General features: G+C 41.9%; 2 protein-coding genes across 2 annotated transcripts in view; one reads left to right on the top strand and one right to left on the bottom strand.

The window, feature by feature from the left end:
- The window catches only part of IARS2 (isoleucyl-tRNA synthetase 2, mitochondrial), a 55,103-nt gene extending 43,269 nt beyond the window's left edge, over positions 1 to 11,834 (bottom strand). Inside the window, exons 1-7 of the mRNA XM_034764617.1 lie at positions 11,557 to 11,834; positions 10,297 to 10,419; positions 9,487 to 9,643; positions 883 to 1,031; positions 743 to 792; positions 537 to 646; positions 357 to 447 (exon numbers count right to left, since the gene is read on the bottom strand). Coding sequence (XP_034620508.1) covers positions 357 to 447; positions 537 to 646; positions 743 to 792; positions 883 to 1,031; positions 9,487 to 9,643; positions 10,297 to 10,419; positions 11,557 to 11,781 — 905 coding nt within the window. The 5' untranslated portion in view covers positions 11,782 to 11,834. The remainder of the gene's footprint in view (positions 1 to 356; positions 448 to 536; positions 647 to 742; positions 793 to 882; positions 1,032 to 9,486; positions 9,644 to 10,296; positions 10,420 to 11,556) is intronic.
- A 99-nt stretch (positions 11,835 to 11,933) lies between these two features.
- Positions 11,934 to 25,862, top strand: BPNT1 (3'(2'), 5'-bisphosphate nucleotidase 1). Its single transcript, XM_034764618.1, has 9 exons — positions 11,934 to 12,154; positions 17,264 to 17,391; positions 19,624 to 19,728; positions 20,122 to 20,229; positions 21,069 to 21,117; positions 21,822 to 21,913; positions 23,228 to 23,425; positions 24,113 to 24,218; positions 25,209 to 25,862. The coding sequence occupies exons 2-9, from the start codon at positions 17,272 to 17,274 to the stop codon at positions 25,355 to 25,357; spliced, it is 927 nt and encodes a 308-aa protein (XP_034620509.1). The 5' UTR covers positions 11,934 to 12,154; positions 17,264 to 17,271; the 3' UTR covers positions 25,358 to 25,862.
- Positions 25,863 to 27,590: the final 1,728 nt, after the last annotated feature.

Below are 27,590 nucleotides of genomic sequence, written 5' to 3'. Positions count from 1 at the left end.
TTAAATTGTTTAGACATTTGCTGCTTTTAAACCATCTGAAAACGTGATTTTAAGTACAAAAATCCTACACTGTTTCACACTCAAAAGCTCCAAATGATTTCAATAGAATGAACGCAAAAGCAGGCCCTAAAGTAGCAATAACTTTAGAGGACTAAAAATAATACAGAATAATTAACTTTTTAAAAGGAGATGGGAAAAAGTCTGAAATGGAGTTACCTAAAAAATTAAAAATGCCATTAAATAAACCTAAGATGCCTACTGCTTCAGCCTTGCTATTAAGAGCACTGCAACTCTGCTAATAGATATTGATACCGATGGAAGCAGATTCATAAAGTTAAATAAAGTTAAATACATACTCTGAATCTGGCATATAACAAATAGCTTCATTGGCAGGAATAGTCCAGGGCTGGGTGGTCCAGATTAGCAAACTAACAGTTGAACATCCAGCTAAAGAGGCAAATTAACAAATATGTTAATTTGTCATAAAATCCAAAGATATCAGAGTCTTAACAAGAACTAAATATTACAAATCATACCTATCACAGAGGCCAGTTTAGGAGGCGATTTCAACAAGGGGAATTTGATATATACAGAACGACTGACATGCTGCTGATTGTATTCAAGTTCAGCTTCAGCCAAGGCTGTACTGGGTGAAGATCAAATATGGGTTAAACCACATTAACATGAAAAAGTATTGCTCTCTACTTATATCTTAGAGATAAAATGGTAAGTTGATTCTTACTTTGCTGAAGGAGACCAAAATACCGGTTTATAGTCCTGATAAATGTAACCCTAAGGGGGAAAAATACAGAGTTAACTGGATTAAAACTACATTGTAACTTAAATAATTTAAGGACTTTGTTAAATAACAAACTAGCATACCTTGTCATACATTTTGTGGAAGATACTCAGTTGTTTTGCCTCATATTTCCTATCAAATGTGTGGTAGCAATTAGCCCAATCTGCCATTATACCCCAGCGAATGAAGGCAGATTTCTGTTTCTCAATTGCCCTTTCTGCAAATTCTTTTGCTAAAAAGGAAGAATAATTTTTAAAAACAATGTACTTTTAAAATCTGTATGATCACTTTAGTTTCAGAAAATGCTAATGGCTTACTTGCTAGAGAAAGCTTAACCTTAGCTGGGAACAAAATAATTATAAAACTAAACTAATTGATTTATATAACAGCAACTTTTGCAAACCTGAAAATTCTTTATTCACGAGTAGTCCCATCAAAGTGAATGGCAGCGTCTGAAAAAGCCCTACAGGAAGTTTTTTCAGGTAAGCCATTCATTTTAATAGAATTTAAAATTAAAGTTTACAAGGAAAAAAAATTCTAACCCTTATGGTTATGAAGACAACTTTCCAAATGTAAAAAAAAAATGTAAAATGAATGTAAACTGACCAACCGCTGTAGTGCCTCCGCTGCTATTCCTAGCTTTGCAAAGCAGGAAGCAGCTGCCTGAAATTAAGACCAGTTGGTTTAAATCGCTGCTATTCAGAACTAGAGCTGATTAAACTGTAAATTGCAAATACCTTTTCAAATTAATTTTGAATTTAACGGCATAAGTTTTCACATTCCTCCCCTCCCCCATTATTTGACAAGCTCTATTCAGAACCCTGAAGGCAGCAGTGATGTGGTCTAGAACAGGGGTCAGCACGCGAGCCGATTTTTAATGGCACACTGCTGCCAGCAGAGGTCCCGGCCACCGGCCCCGCTCAGCCCGCTGCCAGCCTGGATGAAAGAAACCCCAGGCCGGCAGCGGGCTGAGCAGGGCCAGTGGCCGGGGCCCCGCAGTGGGCTGCGTGGGGCTAGTGGCCGGGATCCCAGAGAGGCAGAGGACTGAGCGGCTCAGCCCACTGCCGGTCTGGGGTCCCGGCTGCCGGCCCCAGTCAGCCTGCAGCTCTCCGACAGGGAGTTCCTCCAGGAAGGGCAGGCAGCCGCCGGCCAGGGATTCTTCCCCGCGGGGCAGCGGAATATCACCTCTGTGATCTTGGATGTGAGTTCCGAAGCCCCTGCCCACGGGGCTCAGGGAGCACTGGGGGGACTGGGCTCTGGGAAGCAGCTGCGTTAGGGCTCCCAGATGCTGCATGGAATTTAAAGGGGGAGCTTAGACTGGTGCAAGTTGCAACTGGTCCCCCTCTTTGCATAGCCCTGCTGACTCCTCATGCTCCCACTCTCCTCTCCCTTTCTCTGGCACTGCATCAGTCCAGGAGGGGGCCGTGCCCCCGGCACACCTGAGCCGTCCGGGCAGCGGTGCAGTTGGATGGGTTTTGCAGCCTCTGGAAAGAGCAGATGGAGACAGGGAGGCTCTTGCTGTGTCTGTGCATCCTAACACAGTGGCACTTCAGCTCGGGTGAGAGTGGCCCCCCGTCTGGGAGCTTTCAGCCCCCAGGAGAGTTCAGGTTTAAAATGTGCAAACTGTGGAGTGATCTGGGTAGGTCTTGCATCGCAGGGGATCTGCATCTCAAAGGGGAAGGCAGTGGGGAGCGCAGTGGTCCCTAGAAGTAGCCATATGAATTTTTTGGGGAGCAGGGACCTGGGTCTTAAGGGCGCTTGTGAGAGCTCCAGTCCCTGCTGTGTCAAAAGCTGAGCTGCTTCTCTGAGCTATTGGCATCACCGAAAGGGAGAAGCTGAAACTCCCCTGGGCACGGTGTCAATAAGAGTATTTGGTGCACAGGTTCCTTTGAAAGAACCTCCTAATGCTCCTTTATGTGGTAGCAGTGTCCCCCCTCCCCCTCCCGCCCTGTTGCTGGCACAGTCGCTGCTTTTCCTCTTAAACGCACATGCTACCGTCTTCTGAACTTGAAAAGTATCTGGGGTGTTTGTGTGGATCAATATTGCAGGGAGAGATGGGAGCCAGAAATGGCAAAATCTATATGGACCGTCCATTTAGATCAGTGGTAGGCAACCTATGGCACGTGTGACAAAGGCAGCACGCGAGCTGATTTTCAGTGGCACTCACACTGCCCGAGGCCTGGCCAGCGGTCTGGGGGGCTCTGCATTTTAATTTAATTTTAAATGAAGCGTCTTAAACACTTTTAAAACCTTATTTACTTTACATACAACAATAGTTTAGTTATATATTATAGACTTATAGAAAGAGACCTTCTAAAAACATTAAACTGTATTACTGGCACGCGAAACCTTAAACTAGAGCGAATAAATGAAGACTTGGCACACCACTTCTCAAAGGTTGCCGACCCCGGTCTAGAATCATGAATGTCATGCTCCACCCTACTGGCAGAAGTTATGAACTGCAGGAGGTGGAGTGGTGGTGGTGGGAGAGGAAGAGATACAAGTAGGGAGCGATGACAACAACAACAAAATATAGGAGGGCTGGGACAGAGAGCTGTTCCCTGGCAGCAATCAGGAAGTTCTGAAAAGGGTAGAAGATCATCCTCTATTCCAGAAGCTATAATGGGATAAAGTTTAAAACAGGGTAGATAAAAATCAAAGATCGGATTTTTTTTATGTAAATCGGATCTTTTTGATAAAATGCTTTTTGAGGAAAAAACCTATCTAAAGATACTTTTAATTAAGATATCTTTGAGCTATAATGTATCTCATCACGGAATAGGGATTATAAATTCTAATTCTATAGTATGAGACAATATATTAATGTAGTGTTTAAAAAAACTTTTGTAAAATGAGTTCTAATAGTTCATGGATTAGGGACCCAACTTTATGGGGTTCCACAGGCTTCTGTATAGATTATTTAGGTTAATCTTTCTATCTACCCAATGGGACTCAGTGCTCAGTCCAGAAGATACCATCAGAGATGCTTAGTTTTGCAGTTCTCAAACTGTGGATTTGTGTTTCCAGAGATAACATGCTTGTTAACTGCAAAAATGGTTTTAAATAAATAAATAAATATACAGAGGTGAGAAATAACAGACCTCAACTCTATTGTCCCTCTGCAAATTTGTGTACACAAAGTCAATCCGGTACCTCTATCTAAAAGTGCAAAGTTTCAAAAACTTCAATGAATAGAAGATTGTTGGGGACGGAATAGACCTGGACAAGGAGAAGAAGTCTGGAGATAAATGTGAGAAGCGAGGGACATACGCTTGTTTTGTTAAAATATTATATGCTTGCTGTTGAAGAAAAAAAATTCAGAATACTTAACCTTGTTGTTTTAGTTAAATAAAACAATTTAAATGTCTGTCTGGTGATGTTCTCCTTCTAATACAGCATGGCAAGAAAATCCTCCAAATATTAATGATTAACCTGTTGAATTGGAGATAGCTCACCTCCCAGTGACTTCATAAATATCTGCTTCAATTACCTTTGGTAAATGAAATAACCAAACAATCATTCATTTTCTGATATAGCTGCAAAATTCATCTGAGAAGTTTTCAAAATAAATCACTGTTTAAAAACGTATAGTGTGTACCTTCTAAAAATGAAACCTACATCTATCTCTGAGTTGTGAAGAATATGTATTAAGGTTATAACAACCAACAAGAATGCACTTTTATGTAGAAAACCATGATTAAATAAAGTCTTCCTGACCAGTGATTTAAATCATGATTTAAATCAATTTGATTTAAATCAAATCCACCCGGGTTTAAAATGTATCAAACATCTACTAACCAGAGGCTAATAAGAAAGATACAGGCTCCAATATATTCCAGGAATTGTACCCTGGGTGAAAAGTCACTGCATTAATGGTTGGCTGAGGTTCTTAAATGAACACTGCTCCTGAACATCTACTATCACCTACTAGCCAACGTTTGACATGAACGGTGTTATATAGGGGATTTTGTGCTCTCCTCAATGGGAATAATCATGAACAAGAGTTGTAGGACTAGGCTCTGCACACAGGAATTATTTTATTCAACCCTACAATTCAGCTCCATCTGGAGTAGGGATATGGTAGCTAACCAAGATGCAAGTCAAGTATATAATAGCACCATACAAAGGCAGAGAAAAGCCATCCACTTTTCTAAGGCCTTGGCTACACTGGCGGTGTACAGCGCTGCAACTTGCTGCGCTGAGGGGTGTGAAAAAACACCCCCCTGAGCACAGCGAGCGCAGCGCTGTAAAGCGCCAGTGTAATCAGAGCCTGCAGCGCTGCACACTCGCTCGCAGCGCTGCAAGCTATTCCCCTCGGAGAGGTGGAGTACATACAGCGCTGCGAGAACTCTCTCGCAGCGCTACTACATTCGCGCTTCACAGTGCTGTGAAGTCCCGAGCGTAGCCAAGGCCTAATATTCTAAATCCAAAACGATCTCCCCATGTACCACATTATTTTAAAAACATTACTTTAAACCACCACTATCAGAATAGCATAATCAAATGGGTTTGAATATTATGCCTTTTTTAAATTTAAATTACAAGCCAACCTAAAATGGAAAGAAATTTCATTGCATTTGTGACGTAAAATCGTCTGAATGCTTATTATCCCAAATACACCTAGCAATAACTAAAAAAAGTTATTGGAGAGAGCAGTTAAGCTCAAAGCAAATGAATGATGTATCATGTTTTCAGTAACTGCTTTGCCAGTGCATACAGACTGCAGTTTGCAAAGACAACCTTCTCAAGAGATGTGAAGTTACATCAGTCACATGTACTATAATTGCCAGTCATTCCACTGCGTGACAAAACTGTTACGAGTAAACCAGCTAGAACACATAATCAGACCACTTTCCATCTAATCCATCATAAACTCTCAGAAGGTACTACCTACACAGTTTTCCAATATTATACATGGCATTGGGGTAAAAAACAAATGTGTTTTCATAGATTCCAGAGCCAGAAGGGACCATTATGATCTAGTCTGACATTCTATATAGCACAGGCCATAGACCTTCCCCAAAAAAATTTCTAGAGAATCTTTTTTAGACAAACATCAAATCTTGATTTAAAAATTGTCAGTGATGGAGACTTCACCGCAATCCTTGGCAAAATGTTCCAATGGTTAATTACTTTCATTGTTAAAAATGTTTCCAGTCTGAATTTGTCTAGCTTCAACTTCCAGCAATTGGATTACATCATTCCTTTCTCTGCTAAAGAGAAAAGCCAATTATTAAATATTTGTTTCCCATGCAGATACTGATAGACTTTAATCAAGTCACCCTTTAACCTTCTCCTTGTTAAGCAAAACAGATTGAGCAATTTGCTCATCTATCACTAGAAGGCTTTTTTCCCCTGATCCTTTAATCACTCTTATGGCTCTTCTCTGAACACTCTCCAATTTATCAATTATTGAATTGTGGGCACCAGTACTGGACAGCAGCAGTCACACCAGTAACAAATACAGAGGTAAAATAATCTTTCTACTCCTATTGAAGATTCGCCCATTTATGTATCTGTAAGTAAGTGGAATTTTTTTGTAATATTTGTATTAAATCTATGTGTGCCTTGGTTTCCCCTATATACTGAATTGTTACCTAGCGAATGAAATGGGAGTGTTTGCTCTCAGGGCAGGCTAAAACATAGGTATGAATGGTGCCTAGTTGTCTGTGGCCTTAGGTCGCATATCAATGGAGCTCTTGAGAAAACAATGGCAGATCCAGACTGGACATGGACACCTAGCAACCAAGGACCTAAAGAGATGCAGTTCCGTATGGTGCAGAGGCAGGGAAGTCTGTATCTCCCCAGCTCAGGAACAAAGGACTGGAGGATAGGGGGTGGTGTGAAGTGGAAGTTAAATGATGGCTGGGGGAAGCAGTTATGGGCGCAACTGGGAGTCTGACAAAGGAGACTGGATAGATGGAGAGACAGAACTTGAATAATGTGGGTTCACTACAGCTTGGCTGGGCTCTGGGCTACCCAGAACAGACTATGCTTTAACCTTCATTTCTCTATGCTAACCTAAAGACTTCCTATGCTGTGCTCCATTTGACTAATAAACCCTTCTGTTCTGACAACACTGTCTGAATGGCACTGCAGATGCTTGCAGAGATGTATTGATCCACAGAGAATGCACAAGTCTCCTTCAGAAGTCTGCCTCAGTGGGACTCACTGAACAGAGCTTACGGTCCGAAGCAGGAGTGCTGATGGCTCAGAGGTCCAGCCTAAGGAGGTGGTGAAGCCGTGGGACTTACCTTGGAGAAGGAGTGAGACCCCTTGAGACTCCAGACTCCTAGACTATTCCAAACTGAGGCCATAGAACCCATCTGGTGGATCTATGACAGCTTCCCAGGATCACATTAGATCTTTTGGCCACAGCATCACAATGGGAGTTCACGTGCAGCTGATTATCCACCATAACCCCCAAGTCTTTTTCAGAGCCACTGCTTCCCAGTTAGAGTCCCCCATCCTTTAGGTATAGCCTACATTCTTTGTTCCTAGATGTATACATTTAGCCATATTAAAATGCATATTGTTTGCTTGCGCCCAGTTTACAAAGCGATCCAGATTTCTCTGAATCAGTGACCAGTCTCTTTATTATTTATCATTCGAATTTTTGTGTCATCTGCAAACTTTATCAGTGATGATTTTATGTTTTTTTCTAGGTCAGTAGTTCCCAAACTTGTTCCGCCGCTTGTGCAGGGAAAGCCCCTGGAGGGCCGGGCCGGTTTGTTTATCTGCTGCATCCGCAGGTTCGGTCAATCGTGGCTCCAAGTGGCCGCGGTTCGCTAATCCAGGTCAATGGGAGCTGCTGGAAGCAGCGCGGGCCGAGGGACGTACTGGCCGCCGCTTCCAGCAGCTCCCATTGGCCTGGAGCAGCAAACCGCGGCCAGTGGGAGCCCCGATTGGCCGAACCTGCAGATGCAGCAGATAAACAAACCGGCCCGGCCCTCCAGGGGCTTTCCCTGCACAAGCGGCGGAACAAGTTTGGGAACCACTGTTCTAGGTTATTAATAAAATGTTAGGGCCAAGAACCAATCGGTGCTACCCCACTGGAAACACACCCATTCAATGACTGATCCCCATAACTACCCAGATTATTTCAAAAACATTAGGGGGAAAAATAATCTTCTTTTCAAATATATTTTTCTTTTTTAGGTTCAGCGACTCAGCATACCACCTCAATAAAAATCGGATACAAGACTAATTTCATGTTACAGAACTGAACTACAGTAACTCCTCACTTAACGTCATCCCAGTTAACGTTGTTACGTCACTGATATATTAGAGAACATTCTCATTCAAAGTTGCGCAATGCTCCCTTATAACGTTGTTTGGCAGCTGCCTGCTTTGTCCACTGCTTGCAGGAAGAACAACCCGTTGGAGTAGCTAGTGGGGCTTGGAACCTGGGTGGGCCAGCAGCCCCTCCCCTCCCCCATCAGCTCCCGTAAATTCCCAGTGTGGCAGCCGCCCAGCAGAGTACCAAGTGCCGGGCAGTTCAGGTGTCCCTCCCCCTTGCCGTGTGCTGCTCCTGCCCTCTGCCTTGGAGCTGCTCCTGGGAGCCTCCTGCTTACTGTGCAGGGGGTGGGGAGGAAGAGGGGTTCTGATGTCAGGGTGTCCCCCTCGCCCCACTCCTGTACCCATTTCCACAGAGCAGGGCGGGAGAGGAGGGGGAAATGCACGACAGGGCTCAGGAAGGAGGGAGTTTGCTGGCAGCAGCTGCTGTCTCAACTTGCTGATCTACTTAAAAAGGCAGCGTATTTAAGAGTGGGGTCAGCATACTTAAAGGGGCAATGCACGTCTCTCTCTCCCTCCCCCCCCCCACTGTGTGTCTCTGTCTCACACACACGCACCCCCCGGAACTTTGGTAAGTGGAGGGAGTGGTGTGCTCCAGAGGGATAGCATGGGTTCATCACCATGTTTAGTTGCCGCAGGGAATGTTTGCAGCCATTGCCATGCGTCTATTGCGTCTCCTCCCTCCATTTGTGCTGCCTCATAGCGTGTGAGGCTACATTAACAACATGTTAACCCTTGAGGGCTCAGCCGAGTGTTAGTTCATCATTTAGCAGCAAGACATTCCCTTGGAAACATCCCACCCTCTGACTCTACCACCTCAACCAAGCTTCACAATCAATGTGAAGTATTAAATTGTTTGTTTAAAACTTATACTGTGTGTGTGTGTGTGTGTGTGTATATATATATATATATATTATGTTTTTTGTCTGGCAAAAAAAATTTCCTTGGAACATAACCCCCTCATTTACATTAATTCTTATGGGAAAATTGGATTCGCTTAACATCGTTTCGCTTAAAGTAGCATGTTTCAGGACCATAACTACAACGTTAAGGGAGGAGTTACTTGTACATTAGAATCCAGATGTACATGTCCTTTAATTCCCTCTTTCCGTCTATGGTTATTACAACTTATAAGGAGTTCATACAAACTTGTACTTGATGAACCCATTTTACAAAGGTCACCCTCCTTGTAAGCTTACACTACGTATTTTGCAGATCAAGTATAATCGAATAACTAAGATGTTCCTAACAAATTCAATGTAGTGAAACTAAAATTAAAACACACAGAAAAATAGCAAAATAATATTCCACTAAAGACTCAAAAACAATTTATAAATACAATATTGCAAGTCACAAAGGTTTCTAGGAAAATTTTGCAAAGGACAGTTTACCTCGCTGTCTAATCTCCATCGGTGAAAGATTTTGAGTTTCTTTGAGTTCCGACAATGCTTTCAATTCAATGGGCAACCCATGACAATCCCAGCCTGGTACATAGTGCACTTTATAACCTCTCATCATATGGAACCGATTAGTGATGTCTTTCAAAATCTAGAAAAACATTAGGCCAAATGTTATTTTTGATATAATTGTTATTACCATCCTCATTCCCCTACACATTAGCATGATACATCTCATCCGTATGTTACTTTATATCTTACTGGTTTTGGTGAACTCTGCAAAACCCAAGCACAATCAGGTGTGTTAAAGATTAAGTTTCAGCATTCACATTTATGTTTCTTATTGTACTTTCTAATAGCACATCATTAGAACCTCTTGATCAACGGGCAACCAAATTTTGCACAACCGAAGGCCACAGTTTGCAACTACGCAGAGGCTTGAGAGTTTCACCTAGCTATAACGAAGTGGAATTAGCATTTTATTATGGTAACATACTTCTGAAGTCACTATACACGTAATACTCAAACTATACATTTAGCAGTTTGCTGGGCTGAAGTAGAAACTGTATTTACTTTGACAGAATGAAAATAAGTTTATCATATGAACACCAATGTGAAACTATAAGCACCACACAGAGCCATTTGTCATTGTTACTATATATGCTTACCCATTAAATAGAAATGAATGGCCCTATCCTAAAGTAGTGAATATCCTCAATTTCCATTTACTTCAATGTGAATTGAGAGTGCACAGCACCTTACAGAAGGCATAAAACACCTTAAACATACTACTCTTATACTTACCTTATTTAACGCGTGACCAACATGAGGGTCTCCATTGGCATACGGTGGCCCATCATGAAGACAGAATTCATTCTTTGTGTTCCTTTGTCTTTGCCATGAATATAGTTCTGAAAAGCCACATTTCTGTATAGACAATATGAAAACATTTAATTCATTAAAAGTTTGCATTTTAGTAGTTTAAAAAAAGTTTTCATTTTAACATCATTCCAACTGTCAAAAAACAATGAGGCAGAATTGCTCCAAATCCTCAAGTGAAGACTTTCCTCCCTGGGGAATTACTTGCCAACCTCCACTACCAAGCTAACAATATTGTCCCTGTTTTCTTACATTAAATAGAGCACTTGTTTGGCCAGATTTGTTCTTGGTATAAGTCCCCTGAAATCAAAATAACATCTGGGACACATTTGGCTCATGTTTAACATTCATCAAGCTTTATAAACCAAAATCTTCTGCCTTCCTCGACCACTGACTCAAGATGGACTAAACTGATGGGGAGACAGGTTTGTAGGAAGTTCTTGTAAATGAACATTTTAAGACTGGAACATGTTAAACCACAGGTTCTCAATTTTTTTTTTTCTGAGCCCTCTCCCCCTCCTGATGCTACTAAAAACTCCATGGCCCACCTGTGCCACGACTGTTTTTCTGCATACAAAAGCCAGAGCCAGCATTAGGGGATAGCAAACAGGGCAATTGCTGGGGCCACACACCACAGAGAGCCCCAAAACGCGAAGTTGTTCTGGCTTCGGCCCCAGCTGTCTCAGGGCCTCAATTGTCAGCCCTGCATGGCAGGGCTTTGGCTTTCTGCCCTGGGTCCCAGTGAGTCTAATGCCAGCCCTGCTTGGCGGACCCCCTAAAATCTGCTTGTGCCCCACCTCCCCGCAGGGGGCCCTGGGCTGGGAACTACTGCGTTAAACAACTGCAGTTTGACGTCACCTTGGTTTAGCATTTGTTCTGTAAGTGTAGGGCTGCGCTAGTGAACAATTAGAAACTCATCTTCTAGCAGGGATATTACTCTGGTCTCCTGTTAATGACAGGTTTTAAACCGTACGTTAGATTTTATACGGCGGGGGCTTTGTGACACAGGTCACTCCCACTCCAGGAGTGAAGCAGACTCATTAGAAACCGCACGCTGCGAGGAGAGGGAACAGCATGAATTCCCCATGCCACACAGGCCAATGCTAGGGGGCTGCAGGACACGCGGGTGGATGGTGCCGAGCAGAACAGCTCCGCACGAACCCGGCGGGCTCCTGCGCGCGGTACCTGCTGTATCTCCACCTCGGCCTCGGGCTGCAGCCTGCCCGGCAGCTGGGCGGGGAAGCCGCTGCGGGGCAGCAACACCGTCTCCCGGTACTTGGAGTCCGCGCGGCTCTCCGGGCTCGCCTTCCCGCTGTTGGCCCCGGAGGCTGCCGAGCGCGCCCAGCCCCACGTGGCCCCCACCGGGGCCCCGCGCCTGGCTAACGAGGGCGCCCTCCGCGCCCACAACATCCTCGCGGCCTCCCCAGCTCTCGCCGCGCACGCTCCTGTGGCGCTTCCGGCTTGGCTACGGAGAGCGGAGAGGGCGTGACGGGCCGCAGGAAGGGACACGCCGCCTTGAAAGGCGTTTCTCTCTCCCTCCCGGGAAGGGCTGGAATGTTGGGCACCCCCGGGGCGGCAGGGACTATTGTGCACATGAAATCACCCAGGCGTGTCCACTGGGTGGGTCAGCTGCATGGCGCTGCAGCCAAGCGTTGCAAAGGGTGAACTTTAGGACCCAGAAGGTTTTGGAAGCGTAGGAGGGTTATTGGGTGAAAAGGTAGGAGCAGCCAGGGTACTGCACAGAGGAAGTAGTCTGCTTTCGTTGCTGACGGTTGAGCCACAGGTATTTTACTCTTTATCCAGGGTTTGTGTTTTATATGTGCCAGTTACATATGTATCAGCAGGGGGCAGTTATAAATGGGGAAGAAATTTTCCAGGATTAGGAGGGATTTCTGGTGGGAGAAAAAAGGAAAAATTTGGCTTGAAAGACAGTTAAATGTTCTCATTAACCGAGTTGTCGTGTATCCACGCGTCTTGTGATTTTAAGGGGTTCCCTCTATTCTAATTCTGTTTGCTAAAATAATGGTACAAGTTAGAATAGTCAATGCACATACGTATGAGATTTTTTTAAGCAAGGATACCATCTGGAAAAGTACAAGACAGATATAATTTCAATTGCTTTATTTGCATTTGTGTATGGGGGCAAAGGAATTATTTTAAGGGGCGAGTTCCTTGCTGTTTAAAAATAAAGGTAAAACTATGTTAGATCAATTAAAGGTGATTTAAAAAAACTAAAATCTTTTAAAAAGTTCAACCTAAGATATTTTCCTCAATCATCTTTTCGCACTGGTTTGTTGTTGTAGAGCTGCTCATGAGTGGAAGGCTGTTGACTGTTTAAAAAAAAATCAGCATTTTAAAGGGATGGGGGGGAAATTGAAGGAATTTATTTTGATAGTGGAGGAGCAAACCATCTATACGTTACATAGATTTTGGAAGCATAAAAGGAAAAAAAACTATGTTACGGGCTACCACCTTCGGCAGTGTCTCTTTAAACACATGCAGTTTATTGCTCAGTTGAAGCAAAGCTGAAATGCATATTGCTGAGAACAAGGAAGAGGGTAAGAAAGTGAAGCAGCCACACCAAACAAAATAGGATTTTTGTTCTCCCTTTTGTTCTCCCTTTTAGCGGATACAACAAGAATGAGATGCATCTGAGCATATGGTGGGTTTGCCACCCACAAGCCATATCTACAGATTTTTAATTTTTTTTACAAAATTTACAATTTTACAAAATTAGGTTCTGATACTGCAGACACATCATTATTAGCCCAATGAGACTACTCACAGGAGTACAGTTAAGCACGTGCATAGGAGTGTCCAGGCTTTGGGCTTTATGCACATGTGCCACTACCACTTCAGCTGAAGTAATGTTAATACAGTGAGAGCCTTTGGCCTGGTTTGCACAGGCAAATACACACATTTAACTAAAAGTGTATTTTTTACATCAGTTCAATTAAACCAGTGCAAAACTTAAAGTGATTTGAACATCCCTGTTAAGCCTGGCGTATGTTGGTTTATCTTGTGTCAGTAAATTCACGGATGCAAGCTAAACTGATATAAGCGGTTTTGTGTGTTTGAGCAGTGTTGGTCCCAGGATATGTGAGACAAGGTGGATGAGGTAATATCTTTTACTGGACCAACTTCTTGTCCTTTCCACCAACAACTTTCAGGCTTTGCAGAGCTCTTCCTCAGATCTGGAAAAGGTAACCAAGGTGTCACAGCTAAATACAAGGTGGGACAGATTGTTAAGCATAAGAAGTTAACAGGTGTTGGGGGAGACCGATTAAAATGAAGTGGGCAATTAATTCCCTAGCAGTTGTAGGACAAAGTTGGGTTAGTAAGCTACAAAGGGCTAGTCTACACTAGAAGTGCTACAGTGGCGCAGCTGCAGCCTGTCTGGGGAAGATACTTTATGCCGACAGGCGAGAGTTCTCCTGTCAGCATGATAAAACCACCTCCATGAGAGGTGGTAGCTACATTGGCAAGAGAAGCTCTCCCGCTGATATAGTGCGACATAGCGCTGTCCACACCGGCGCTTAGGTCAGTCTAACTTGCATCACTCAGGGGGGTGGCTTATTCACACCCCAGAGCGACATAAGTTATATCAACATAAGTAGTAATGTTATAAGCCCAGAGTGTTGTAATGAGCCATAAAACCAGTGTCTGTGTTAAGACCATGGTTTTTAGGGTCCAGCAGAGTTATGAATTTCAGTTCCCAGGCTCATCTTGTGAAGGTTTCGTTTGAAGATGAGGGCTGAGAGTTTAGATATGGAGTGATCATTTTGTTAAAAGTGTTTGCCTAGAGGTGATGGTGTTTTTTGTCTCTTATTTTTCTGTGTGAGTTCATTTGAGAGCACAGCGATTGTCTGATTTCACCCATAAAGTTGTTGCTGCACCACTACTACAACACACACACATCCCCACAACACACCTTTCAAGTTCCATGGGTCCTACTCATGCCTATCACAACATGTGGCGTACCTCATCCAACACATCAAATGCCCGAACAACAACTATATGGGTGAATAAATAATTCATAGCCACAATTCATGATGCACCTAAGTCCTTTGAGTCTGATGAACCTAACTATGTAAGACTGGTGCCATGGAGCAAAATTATTCCTGACCCCAGTTGCTGATCATTTTCTTTGTAAATTCATTTTAGCTAATCAACTGTAGCTGCTATTCTTAGTAATGTAGATACCTAATTGGTGTTGTAAATGTTACTGAGTGACAAATGACCTTATTAAAAAACAATACAAACTCATTAAAACATATTTCTTCTTCAAAGCTTTTCAGCAAGAATCCACTAGAGAGAGATTTAAAGAGAAAGGAAATCATTACCACTCCTTTGAAATTGTGCCTTCATTTCAGTACTATATGTGGTGTATTATGTCTTTCAGATGTACTGTCTGTGTAACTTTAGGGCCCACTCCTGCAAGGTGCTATGTGTGGGGAGACCCCTATGCCCGCATAGAGCTCACTTAATTCAATGGAACTCCAAGATCACAGCCTCTGAGCTCCTTGCAACAGTCGCTTTGACTTCTTGTATGTTTTCCATAGTACTAGATGCAGTAAGAGAGAGTTCAGTAAATAATAATATATGTGTCAATAATATCCTGTGGCAGTGAGTGCTACGTGTCACATATGTAAAAAATTGACATCTTAGCCATTTTATAGATATTAATTTTAGTTACCAAAGGCTTCAAAGTCCCATAGATCTAATTCTCAAAAGCAGCTGCAAAGGGAGCCAGACTTTAGCGTCAGTCATTCTGACCACATCTTTCAGCTAAATACCTTCCAAAGTCAAATTTATGTGGGATTAGTAATAATAGTTTAGATTACATCTTTAACAATTAAAAGAGGCAATCCAGTGGTTTAGTAGTCATGCTCTGCAGTCCCATGTGAGATCTTTGTTAGACATGCCAAACTTGGTCTCTTGCTCTTGGGGCTGGCGGTGACTGGTTATGCTGTGGAGACAGCCCATCTGGCTCTGGGGAAGGAAGCAGCTGATTAAGAAGTGACAATGACAGATTCTAAAGACAGGTTTCAGAGTCCTTCTCAACCTGAGGGGTGCCTTGACAGGACTCTATCTAAAGACTGTTTGTCACTTGGAACTCAAATTGAGAGAGAACTAGAAAAAAAGGCATTTAATTTAACAGGGTAGATTGACTTAAATCAAAGTGATGTAGGTGCCAAATGTGACTCCATATTTGAGTTTGATTTATGTTTAATTTAAATTTAAAAATCTGATTTTTGAAAAAAAGTCAATTTTTATCCACCCACTTTGACAAAACAAGGCAATTATTATAAATGTGCTTTCCATCAAAGGATCACAAAGCACTTTGCTGATTAATTAAACCTCACAACACCCCTATGACGCAGGTAAGTAGTATTATTTGTATGTTACAGATAAGGAAAATGATGCATAGGCAAATTAAATGATTTAATCAAGTTTATACAGGAAATCAATAAGTGATCCAGGAATAGAACTCAGGAATCTTAATTCCTACTCTTCCATGCCCTAATTCCTACTAATTCCTACTCTTCCTGGGCTAAAGCACAGGAGAGCATGCCTGATGATGTTCAAGCCAGAAGTGGAGGGCTATAATCTGATGTAATTTTGGCATTAATCTGGGTAATTTACATGACTCTAGGTTTCAAAATGAGAATTGTAAGTTTAGTGTTACCAGTAAAGTTATTAGACTATACTGCAAAAAGAACAGGAGTACTTGTGTCACCTTAGAAACTAACAAATTTATTTGAGCATAAGCTTTCGTGGGCTACAGCCCCTTCATCGGATGCATAGAATGGAACGTATAGTGAAGATTATATATATATATACACACACACATACAGAGGCTAGCCTCTTAGAGTTGGTTAGGCAACTCCCACCTTTTCATGTTCTCCTCACGAAAGCTTATGCTCAAATAAATTTGTTAGTCTCTAAGGTGCCACAAGTACTCCTGTTCTTTTTGCAGATAGAGACTAACACGGCTGCTACGCTGAAACTATACTAGGTTGTTTTGTTTCGGGATTTTTTTTTCTTTTTATTTCTACATGGTATTTTATTGAAATCCGTAAAATTCCATATACTAGACACTTAGCATTACTAGCAGTTTCTGCTCAGGATAAACCAAGATTTAGCCAGCCCAGAAAGTGAGAAGTATCCTTTTAGTGAAGCGAGGGGGTAGGATTGTGTGTGTAGTGTGAGAGATGGAGAGGAAAGAAAGAGAATAAGGAAGGGGAATGTGGAGAACATAGATGGGGAAATAAAGAGCAGGGAAATAGGGGCAGGGAGAAGTTGAGGGCAAAGAGAGTGATTGGAGATATGGAAGGGAGAATGGAGAACAGGGTAACTGGAGAGGCAAGGAGAGAGAATGTGAAGGGAAATGGGATGTTGCAGGAACAGAGAGGGAAGATAGATAAACAATGCTAGTTTCTGCAACCAAGGAGCTAGGAGAGGGTAAATTCACCTACAAGAGTCATCTAGAGAAGGGCTACCGCCTCTGCTTCATGATGCAATGCCTCTCATTATGCAACCCTTTTTTGCATCCATGTCACATTGTAAACTACAAAAATTACTGCCTTCCACTTTAAGAGAGGACTACAGTCAGACTTTGGTTATCCAAAGCTTTTACTATTTGAAGTGACCGCCTATCCCCAAACTTGTAATAATTTAATTGAAGTCTCTCACTTACCTAGATTAATTCAGTATCCCCTTTCCATTCAGCTACCACAAAAGGTTTTACTTTTATATAAATAACACTCTAAACTCTACTCCCGGCGAAACCTAATTTTCCGTGGTTTTCATATTCTTCCCTTGAATGCTAATACATGAAACCCGTGATGTGTAGTATTAATTCACAAGATCGCTTTTTGATTCTCTTCAGCACTTGATATGGCTTCTTCTTCAACTGTGTTGATGCGCCTAATGGCCTCTGCGTATTCTGTTGCGCACAGAGCTGGAACAATAGTCAGAAATGTGATGGCTGGCGGAGACCTGGGCATAGTGGAGAAGGTACTTATTTTGCTTCATACTGATTATGTCTGTTAAGAACACTGAGTTAAAAACAGCCCAAGGAGTTCTTTCTGAAGATCAGACAGCTCCTGCACAACTGGAGGGGAGCGGGTACTGCGACAGACTGACAATATCCTGGCATACTTTATTGAATTAGGTTTAATACCTTTGGCGACGATTGTATTCAAAATGCAGTTGTGTATGAGTTATTGTGGAGTTGTATGTAACTCCTCTAGGAGGAGGGGGTTGCTAATGTCCATCCTTTGTTGTCCATCCTCTGAAGCCACCCCTTGGAGAGGTTGGCATATATGAATTCAAACTGGATTCTCCAGGGACCAACAGACAAAGAAATAACTAAGCTATTTATCCAAAAATCCTATCTGGCCCAGGTTTTTCTTCCTGATCCAGCAAATGGACAGGACCCCTGGGTCATGGGGGCCCCAATCCTTAGGGTAGGATTGGAAGGACGGGGCCTACAGGAGCCCAATAGGGTTGCCAACTTTCTAGTTGCACAAAACTGAATACCCTAGCCCTGCCGCTGCCTTGAGGCCCTGCCCCTGCTCACTACATTCCCCCGCCCTTGGTGGGTTGTTCTCCCACACCCTCACTCACTTTCACTGGGCTGGAGCAGGGGGTTGGGGTGTGGGCTCTAAATGGGGATGTAGGCTCTGGGGTGGGGCCAGAAATGAGGGATTTGGAATGTGGGAGGGGGCTGCGGGTTGAGGCAGGGGGTTGGGGTGCAGGAGGCGGTGAGGGCTTTGGGATGGGGGTGCTGGCTCTGGGATGGGGCTGGGGATGAGGAATTTGGGGTTTGGGAGGGTGCTACCGATTTGGGGGGGGTAGGGGGCTGGGGCTTACCTCAGGCAGTTCCCGGTCAGCAGCGCAGCATGGGAGCTAAGGCAGGCTGCCTGTCCTGACCCACGTGACCCAGAAGCAGCCAGTAGGTCTGGGTCTTAGGCTCCACGCACCGCTCTTGCAGGTAACGCCCTCACCAGATCCCATTGTCCGGAACCCCATCTCTAATCTTGTTGCAGCATTTTATATAAGATGCAATAATCAACTCTCCCCACAGATTCCTGGTCTCCTAGAGTGTTACCCAACTGACAGCAGTTGCCGGGCTGGTGTATCTTATTTCAGTGATTTCTCTAAATGTTCTTACAGCTTTTTCCTTTTCTGTTTCTCCTTTCCCCTAGCAGGCAATAGAGCATCCTCATTATAAAATATTTACACCTTTTTTATTGGAGTGATTTTGATTTAATGGTTAGTTTTTGAATGCTTTGTTTATGCTTCCCTTCCCCCCCCCCCCCATTTGAAAGAGAAAATATATCCTATTCAGGTCTAATTGCAAGTTCTTTCAATGTGCTGGTAATGTGCTTAGTTTTCCTAACCACAATAAGTTATAGATCCAGAGCTTGGTAATACTATCACACAATCATCTTACTCCTAGTAGCATGTAATAAATATGTGTGTTCTAATTCAATTACTATGACTCTTAGCATATTGTGCATTTTAAGCCTAAGAAATAGAATATGCACCAGAAGTAGGTCCTGGTTAACCGACTTTTTTCTTTTTGATCTTTAAATGTCATTGCCTCCCTTCTTGCTACTCTTCTATCTTACCTTTTTCTTTTTTAAACATAAAAGTCCCCCAAACTTTCTACTTCATGCCCCCCCCCCATTATCCTTGTCTGTGCCCCCTCCCCCACCACTCTGGGAGAGGGGGGACGCAGACAGGGGCAAGGGGGACGAGGCTGGGGCCGCAGCTGGGGACAGGAGTGGGGCTGGGTGCCTCCCCCCCCCCCCCCCCCCGCCCTTCCATAGATCAGCTCACAGCTGGAATAACAGCCCTCTTCTCTGCGGCTCCTGCCTCTTCAACTCTGTCTTTTCAGTAGCATGTGAAAACATTTTTCTCCCCTATTTATGTCTCTTGATAATATACTACTTGGCTCTGTGAATGTTTTGTGCTGAAACCACAGAGAAGGTACAACACATGCAGCATTGGAACAAGGTTCCTCATACTGCCCTACCAGTGTATTTCACTTTTGAGACAGATGAGAGAGAAAACTCAGTCTCAATGACCTATTCAGTCCTTGGCTTCTCTCGAGTTGGTTAATTGAGATGGTGATTTCTGTGACGTGGATCCTTCTCTACTAGGAACTGGATATCCATGATCAGTGCGATACAGGCCACTGTGTTGTTTTAAAGTAGAATAATTCCTTCCCGTCCTTTGCAGTGTGGACCCAATGACTTGCAGACTAAAGCCGACCGACTGGTACAAATGAGCATTTGCTCTTCACTGGCACGGAAATTCCCCCGAGTGACAATCATTGGAGAAGAGGTGAGAACTCTGTTTATCTAATATCTTGAAAATGTAATGTGCCACTTATGATTTACGTTTGTCATTTGCAGGCTTAAGAGAGCCATGTGTTCTCTTTAATTTTTATCTTCCCTCCCAATACACCTTCCCTCAGCGATAGCCTCATCAGATGAATTGCCAGCAAATCCAGTGATTGGAAGGCAAATCCCCCTCTCACGCCTGCAACAGGGCAAGTTAATCTGGGATAAAGATAAAGGCTGGCACGTGGCTAAAACCTGGGGAGTGGCTGTATCACTTTGCTCCGTTGTATTTGCAGTGCTAGGAATGGAACCATATTTGGGAGCTGCAAAGGCTCAACACAGTGCTCTCTGGCTGTTGCCTGTTTCTGTTAGTGTCGTTGTGTCCTTTTGTCAGGACCTGCCCTCTCATGATGTAGATGAGGAGTTGATTGAGGACGGTCAGTGTGAGGAAATACTGAAGAAAGCTTTTCCACCACAATACAGTTCCATTAAAGAGGAAGAGGTAATAAACATGTTACACTTACTTTCTTATACCCCCATATAGCTTATTGGTCTTATCTAAGAAAGATCCAAGAAATAAAACAGGTAATTTTGATGTTGTCAGCTTATCTTTTGATTTAAGTGAAAATACTTCCTTTTTAAATTGAAGGTGGCAAAGTGACAGCCCTAAAAATGGAAGCCCTCTTATTATCCACAGAATGGGTGTAGCATGGGCAGCAGAACTGCAGGTTTCTCTGTAATGTTCCATGAATGTGTATCAGATCTATACTAAAGGGACCACCTTTAGGAGTGAGAGGATAGTTTAGTTTCCATGCCCATTGAATCGTTGTATGCGGTGTTGTTGTAATCCTGTTGGTACCAGAATATTTGAGAGACAAGGTGGGCAAGGTAATATCTTTTATTGGGCAACTTCAGTTGGTGAGAGAGACAAGTTTACAGAACTCTTATTAATCCTTGACATCTCTACTGAGATTGCAAGCAACATTGTTAATTAGTGCAAGTGGGTGGGTTGATATTAGGTTTTAAATGTGGACGTCTTTCCATACAAAATGGACTGAGCTCACCAAATCCACGTTACATAGCCAGCTGAATAGCTGGTGAAAAGTCTAATGTCTCTTTACAAATCCCTGGAGCTGTCCAGTCCTATATATAATAAACATTTATGAACATTAATGTAATTTTTTTTGCACTTTAAGTGTAAGATTTCTTAACAATTGTGAGGTTTATCCTCCTCTCACTGCTGCTAACTAGTACTATTATACCAATTGTTTAATATCCGTGATTTGTGTTTCCTCTTGTGTTGTGTGCATTAATAATAATAATATATATATTTTTTTTAAGCTTGTTGTGTGGGTTGATCCTCTGGATGGGACCAAAGAATACACGGAAGGTTGGCTTCTCTTTTTCTTATTTGTACTGATTTGAAAAATGATTTCAGTTTAATGAAAGTAACATGACAATTTCTAGAACATTTTAGAAGCTTATCGAACTGTGGTAAGCAGACTCCATCAGAATAGATAGAAAATGTTGGGAGGGAAAGGATTTTGTGAGCTTTTTTTTTTGTTTATGTTAGACTGGTCAGAGCACTAGAAATATACTATAGGGAACCATCTGCATTGGCAGGGGAGGGACTAGGTGACATAATAGTTCTTTTCTATTTCTAATTTATATAATGCGGTGATCTCCCACTTACAAAGTGGCCTGCAGAACAGGAGGCCTGGAGAACCACTGAACTAGAAAAGAATGGGTAGTGAAGTAATTGAGAAGGGTCAGGCTCAAAGTCGGAATTTTTTTGATTAGATGGGCATGTAAGCAGGATCCAAATGTATGTATTACAAGTCAGGAATAAGTAGGATTTCTTAAATGCTTCATATCTGAAAAAGAAAATGTCACTTAGCTTTGTTGTGCAAAGAAGGATTTGTCACTAAGTGGTTTTCCTGGCACTGTTTTTGGCCATTATTAATATTTTCAAGTAATCGAACAAAGATAGAGGATTGTGGGTTTGCATGAGGGCTGTTTTTTTTTTTTTTTTTTTTTTTTCTTCTTCCTCCCATTTTCAAGCATTACTGAATAGTATTTATTACTTCTTCACAGGTCTCCTCGACCATGTAACAGTTCTTATTGGAATTGCTTATGAAGGTAAAGCAATAGCAGGAGTTATTAACCAACCCTTCTACAACTATGAGGTAATAAATGCATTGATTTTGCTTGAGAGCACTAAATGATCTGTAACTATCACTTCTAGGACACATTTCTAATTCACACACTTTCTGCTCAATGGTGCTTGATCTACAATATATACCACACTTCACTCGCTAGAGCTAATGGTGTAATATAAGGAACTTTTGATCTATGTGCTTCTTGATGATAGTTTCTTGGAACTGAATTCCAGGGCCCTGCAAATAACTGCAACAGCTCTCCACTCTTTATGGTAACAAGACATTATACGTATTGTAGCTAGGCTGTCACATGAATGTAAAACCCATGATATCTTGCTCCAGGCTGGTGGCTCTTTGGACACATTGCAGAAGTGACCTGTTTAGATTCACAGGGAGATGCCAACCACTCCAGTCTGTTAGTGCGACTTGATGACTGAATCCTGGAACATCATTAACTGGGGGGCCTTAAAAGGCACCAGGTATTTCTCTGGCTTTGTCTACACTATGAGCTCTGGGTGTGATTCCCCTGCACGCGTACACGTAGCCACAGTAGCGTGGATAGCAACAGCAGAGGCATGGCTTAACTGTCCCAAGTACATACCTACTGGTTTCAGAGCCATCATGGCTCCCCTGTGCCTCCACTCCCACTACCTTTCTTTCGCAGCAACACTGCTATTTATACTCATGAAAACTAGTGCAAGTACATCTACGCACCCAGGGGAATCACACCCCTAGCCTGTATTATAGACGTAACCACAGTTAGTTGCAGCTGAGTTGCAGAGTGTTACCAAACCCAGTCCCATACTTCCCTCCCTCCAAAATGGGGGATTAAGAGAATTAACTATATCACCAAAATAGCAAAATTCAGGGACAGCCCAAGGACATAGAATGGGAGCTGATTAGGATTGGGCATATCAAAGAAAAGCTCATAGTTGGTATAATACACTGAAATAATTATGAGGATACTTTTCAGTTCTGTAATATCTGATGCAAGGATTTCAAAGTTAATTCATTATCACAAAGACTCTATGAGGTGGATAAGGAAGAATTATTATCCCCATTTTACTGGCAAATAAACTAAAGCACAGAGTTGCCCAAGCTAAATAACTTGCCCAAGGTCACACAATATGTCATTCAGTTAGCTGGGAATAGAACCCAGGAGTCCTGTCTTCCTGCCCTGTGCTTCAGTTACTAGAACTCACTTCTTTTCTTTTACACTTTTACCCTCTAAAATGAATCTAATAATGAAATAAAAAGTCTTTGTGTTCATATTTTTTAAAAAAAAATAAGTGTTATATGCTGTGATAACGGTAAGCCTTGGTTTTTGCATCTTCTGTGTAGGCAGGAGCAGATGCCATGCTGGGTAGGACAATCTGGGGTGTCCTAGGTTTGGGTGCCTTTGGATTTCAGTTGAAAGAAGTGCCAGCTGGGAAACACATCATCACTACTACCCGTTCACACAGCAGTAAGCTGGTAAATGACTGCATTAGTGCAATGAACCCTGATAATGTGGTGAGAGTCGGAGGTGCAGGAAATAAGGTATGACAATCCAATATTTTTCTTTGCTAGTGGTAAAATATAACATCCTTGTAAAGAGAGCACAGAATTTAGGGCCAAATGCCATCCTTATCTCAATGGGTGCAAAGCGACCCTGGGCAGTGAACTGGTGGCCGAAGAGGGGAGGCAGGATTTGGTGGAAATAGGGAATGCTCCCCGGCTTCATAGTGTGGAATCAGTGCTCTTGGGGCTCCTTGCCCAGCAACATGCAGGGTTTGTCTGGGGGAGAAGGAAAGGATGGAATATCTGTAACCACCTGAAACCTCTGGTCCTCTTACCCAACCCATATGAAAGTGTGCAGTAGGACTAGAAAGGCCTTATAGGCATGTGAGGATGGTTTCCTGTCCGTTCTCCCAGGTAGATCTCCCCAGCACCCAGCCAAGATACATGAGTTGGATGCCAAGGACTAGATTTGCTTCCTATAGATTATATTTGAGACAATGAAAAATAGATCACTTTGGATGGTAACAGCTATGTTTTTTTCTAGACTTTTAAGATTATTAAATTTTTAAAACCTGAAGAGGAGCCTTTGAGACTCCTCTTTCTGGTGAGGACATCAGAGCGTGTGCAGTACCAAACTGACCCAATTCTACTCCCGTTGAATTCCTGTTCTATCTTTTGCATGCCTGGGGGTCATATGAAATGACTGTCATTCTTCATCTGTAATAGATCATTCAACTGATAGAAGGCAAGGCTTCTGCTTATGTGTTTGCTAGTCCCGGGTGCAAGAAGTGGGATACATGTGCTCCCGAGGCTATTTTACATGCTGTGGGAGGTGAGTTAACAATAATGTTCATAACTCTTTTTTTGAGAGAGAAGTTGAAGTTACAGTAGATTTTCTAATGTTTATGTGCACAAGGTAGATCATAGGATATCTCTTCATAGGACCAAGGTGAGTTCCATTACACACATTTTTGGCAGATAACTTCTTGACCTAAAAGCCTGTGCATATATTTAAAAACAAAGCATTAAAGACCTGATCTAAAGCCCTTTGAAATCAATGGAATGACTCCCATTGACTAGAGGGCTTTGGATCAGGCCCTGGTTTTGCCAGTAGAAGGCAGTATAATTTACCTTGTCTGCTTTTATTCAAGACCCAGTACAGTTACTAATTTTGAGGTAATACAAAAAACATTCTTTTTAAAACGTATCAGTTTTACTATTACTGTTTTCCAGCCGACAGCTTCTTCTGCTGCTTTATTGTTTTCCTATACAGTGAGGTCTTTTCCCAATTACTGAAATCATTCATTTATTGTCTTTATATGCTCACTGTGTGTATGGAGGGCATCTTATAATTCTTCAAAAACAACAAAACAGTTAGCCAAATCCTGTAGTCCTGGTTGCTTGGAGCTGCTGGATTTGGCTCCAAATTTGAATCAATCCAGTGGGTAACCCAGTAAAATCACTACCCTCCAAACAGCACAAAACCACTGTGCCTTGGTGAAAATATAAGTTATAAAAAGGCTTGATTGAATAAATATGAATTAACTTTAGATCAGTGTTGTTGTTTGACCTTTTCTGCTGTCCATCTTAATGTCTAAGAGATTTCTTCTAGACACTAAGATCAAGTATAGTATTGGTTTAATACCGTATCAGGAGATTGTATCTTGCCATTGCAAGTATAAAAGACTTGATCTTCTACATCTATCTGCAACAACTATGATTCAAAGGAAGAGAGAACCAGTAGGTGTTCTATTTCAGCAAAAATTCAGGTGCTGTGCTTAAATGAACTGGGACCAATAACACATTCATATATTTCTTGCAGGCAAGCTGACTGATATCCATGGAAATCCTCTTCATTATAACAAGGAGGTGAAACACATGAATTCAGCAGGGGTCCTTGCCACGTTGAGAAACTTTGACTACTATGCCAGTCGTGTTCCAGAGAGTGTTAAACAAGCCCTTGTGCCTTAAAGGAGGAAGCCAACTGTGGGGAAAAAAACATTAACATCATATTTCAAACTAACTGCCAAATGAGCTTGAAAATTATTTTTTTTATGAAATCTGAGCCTAGATTCATTTTGATATTGTGCTGATCAGTGATTTGTTTCAGAAATTAGTGTACAGAATGTCTAGATACACTGCTAAATCTGATTTGTTTGGGGAGGGGGGAACTTACAGTTGTTTTACCAGGTAACAGGTTAGAGTTTTTCAATATTCACAGTAAATGGTTTTTCCTTCCCTTTGAAAGTAAGGAACCCAAGGAAAGTTCTGTTCATATGAATAGATTTTATGCAATTATACTGTGTACATTCGTATCACATAATAATGTCACAGTCCAAATCTATTTCCTTAACTTATTTCAGGGCACGAAACAATAGCCTGAATTTGCTCAACATCTTTTGTTGTACATAGGCAGCAATACTTAGTTTTGGTGCGTCCAACTGCTTATAATAAAGTTACTGTTACTGATTCTTAAGCATGACATGCTTCCTTTTGTAAATGAGGGTTTTTGTAGCAGTTTACGTTTGTGGGGGATAGTAATGAAGCAGTTTCATTGCTACAGGAGTTAACACTTCACACACGGGCAGCTCAATTTCGATTATATATTTGATAGTTCTAGGATTTTGTAGCTGTTTCTATAGCTATCAGAACTAAGGTCTTTGCATTTCATCCTAACTCTAGAGGGTTCATATGTGTACTCATTCCTAGTCATAATTCTGTATGCAGCTTTTAAAAGTACAGTTGCTACAGAGTCATTGACAGCCTGTCTCTGGCAAAGACCCAGCATATCAACAGCAAGGCACTCTATTGGTGCCTCCACAAAACACTGTTGCACAAGAGCTCGCCCAGTCTTTGCAATGCAAGCATCACATTTCCTGCACCGGTTTTCTACATCCTGCTTTCATTTTACCCAGTACAGGTTTTTCTCTTAGCTTGGCTAAGTTTTTTGCAACCCCAAAATGTCCAGCAGTTTTTAAATTGACATAATCTCAGAACCTCCTTTTTCAATGTATCTGTTACAACCAGCTGATACCTATACCTATCACCAATTGTTTTTTTCTCCCCATCTCCTATTTAATATTAATTATTTAAACTGATTTAAATCAGGATATTTAATATCTTAATTTTTAATTACTGAAATTATTTTCTTAAATCCTTATGTATTTAAGGGATGTTAAAAGAGGTAATTTATTTGGGATTTGCTCTTAAAAATTATCTATTCTAGATATAAATTTCAGTTTGATATATAAATGGAGCAGAGACATTAGCACTTAAAACACAAGTAAAAGACATACTTACTGTGCTCTGTAAATGGTGGTAATAGTGAAATTTTGTGGCATTTCTAACCCTACAGTCAGTATTCATTCATAACTAACGGCTTTTCTATAGTTAATCCAGATTAACTAAAAATTAGAATTAAAAGTGAATTAGTTAAACTGCATTAAACCCCTATGTGGATATTCTCATTTAGAATTAAAGTGGCCTTAATTCACTTCAGTTTAATTCACTAATTTAAACTAAACTGATTTAAGGCCACTTTAATTCTGAATGAGACCTTCCATACAGATTTAACTAATTGACTTTTAAATTAACACTTTTAGTTAATTTGGATTAATTTTCCTGAGTGCCCCTTGTAGACAAACCCTAAAATACTCCATTGGATATGATACAGGCTACTTTGTGAGACTACTTAATAAAAGTTTCTGCCATTGACCAACAGTTTTTTTTTCTGTTACTGGGATGCCTGCTAAATTGCAGCTAATGCTAAATAAGCATCTTAAAGGTTCTTGAATGATGAATAGTATCAGGGGGTAACTATGTTAGTCTGTATCCACAAAAACAACAAGGAGTCCGGTGGCACCTTAAAGACTAACAGATTTATTTGGGCATAAGCTTTCGTGGGTAAAAAACCCAACTGAACAAGTGAGGTTTTTTATTTGGGCATAAGCTTTCGTGGGTAAATCTGTTAGTCTTTAAGGTGCCACCGGACTTCTTGTTGTTTGAATGATGAATGATATTGTATATAATGTACTCTTGAGACCTGAGGAATTCACCTGGTTCTGTTGGTGTCACATTGGATATTATGCACATTAATCCCTTGTGCGCTGTGAAATAAATTAATTGAAAGTTTATTCTGAATATTTTAATGGAGGAAATGGGGTGGAGATGGGAGATGAAAATATGAGATGCGGAAACACTTCTG

The sequence above is a fragment of the Trachemys scripta genome, chromosome 3 (assembly GCF_013100865.1).
Source record: "Trachemys scripta elegans isolate TJP31775 chromosome 3, CAS_Tse_1.0, whole genome shotgun sequence".
Classification (NCBI taxonomy): domain Eukaryota; kingdom Metazoa; phylum Chordata; order Testudines; family Emydidae; genus Trachemys; species Trachemys scripta.
This window is presented reverse-complemented; position numbering and strand designations above follow the sequence as displayed.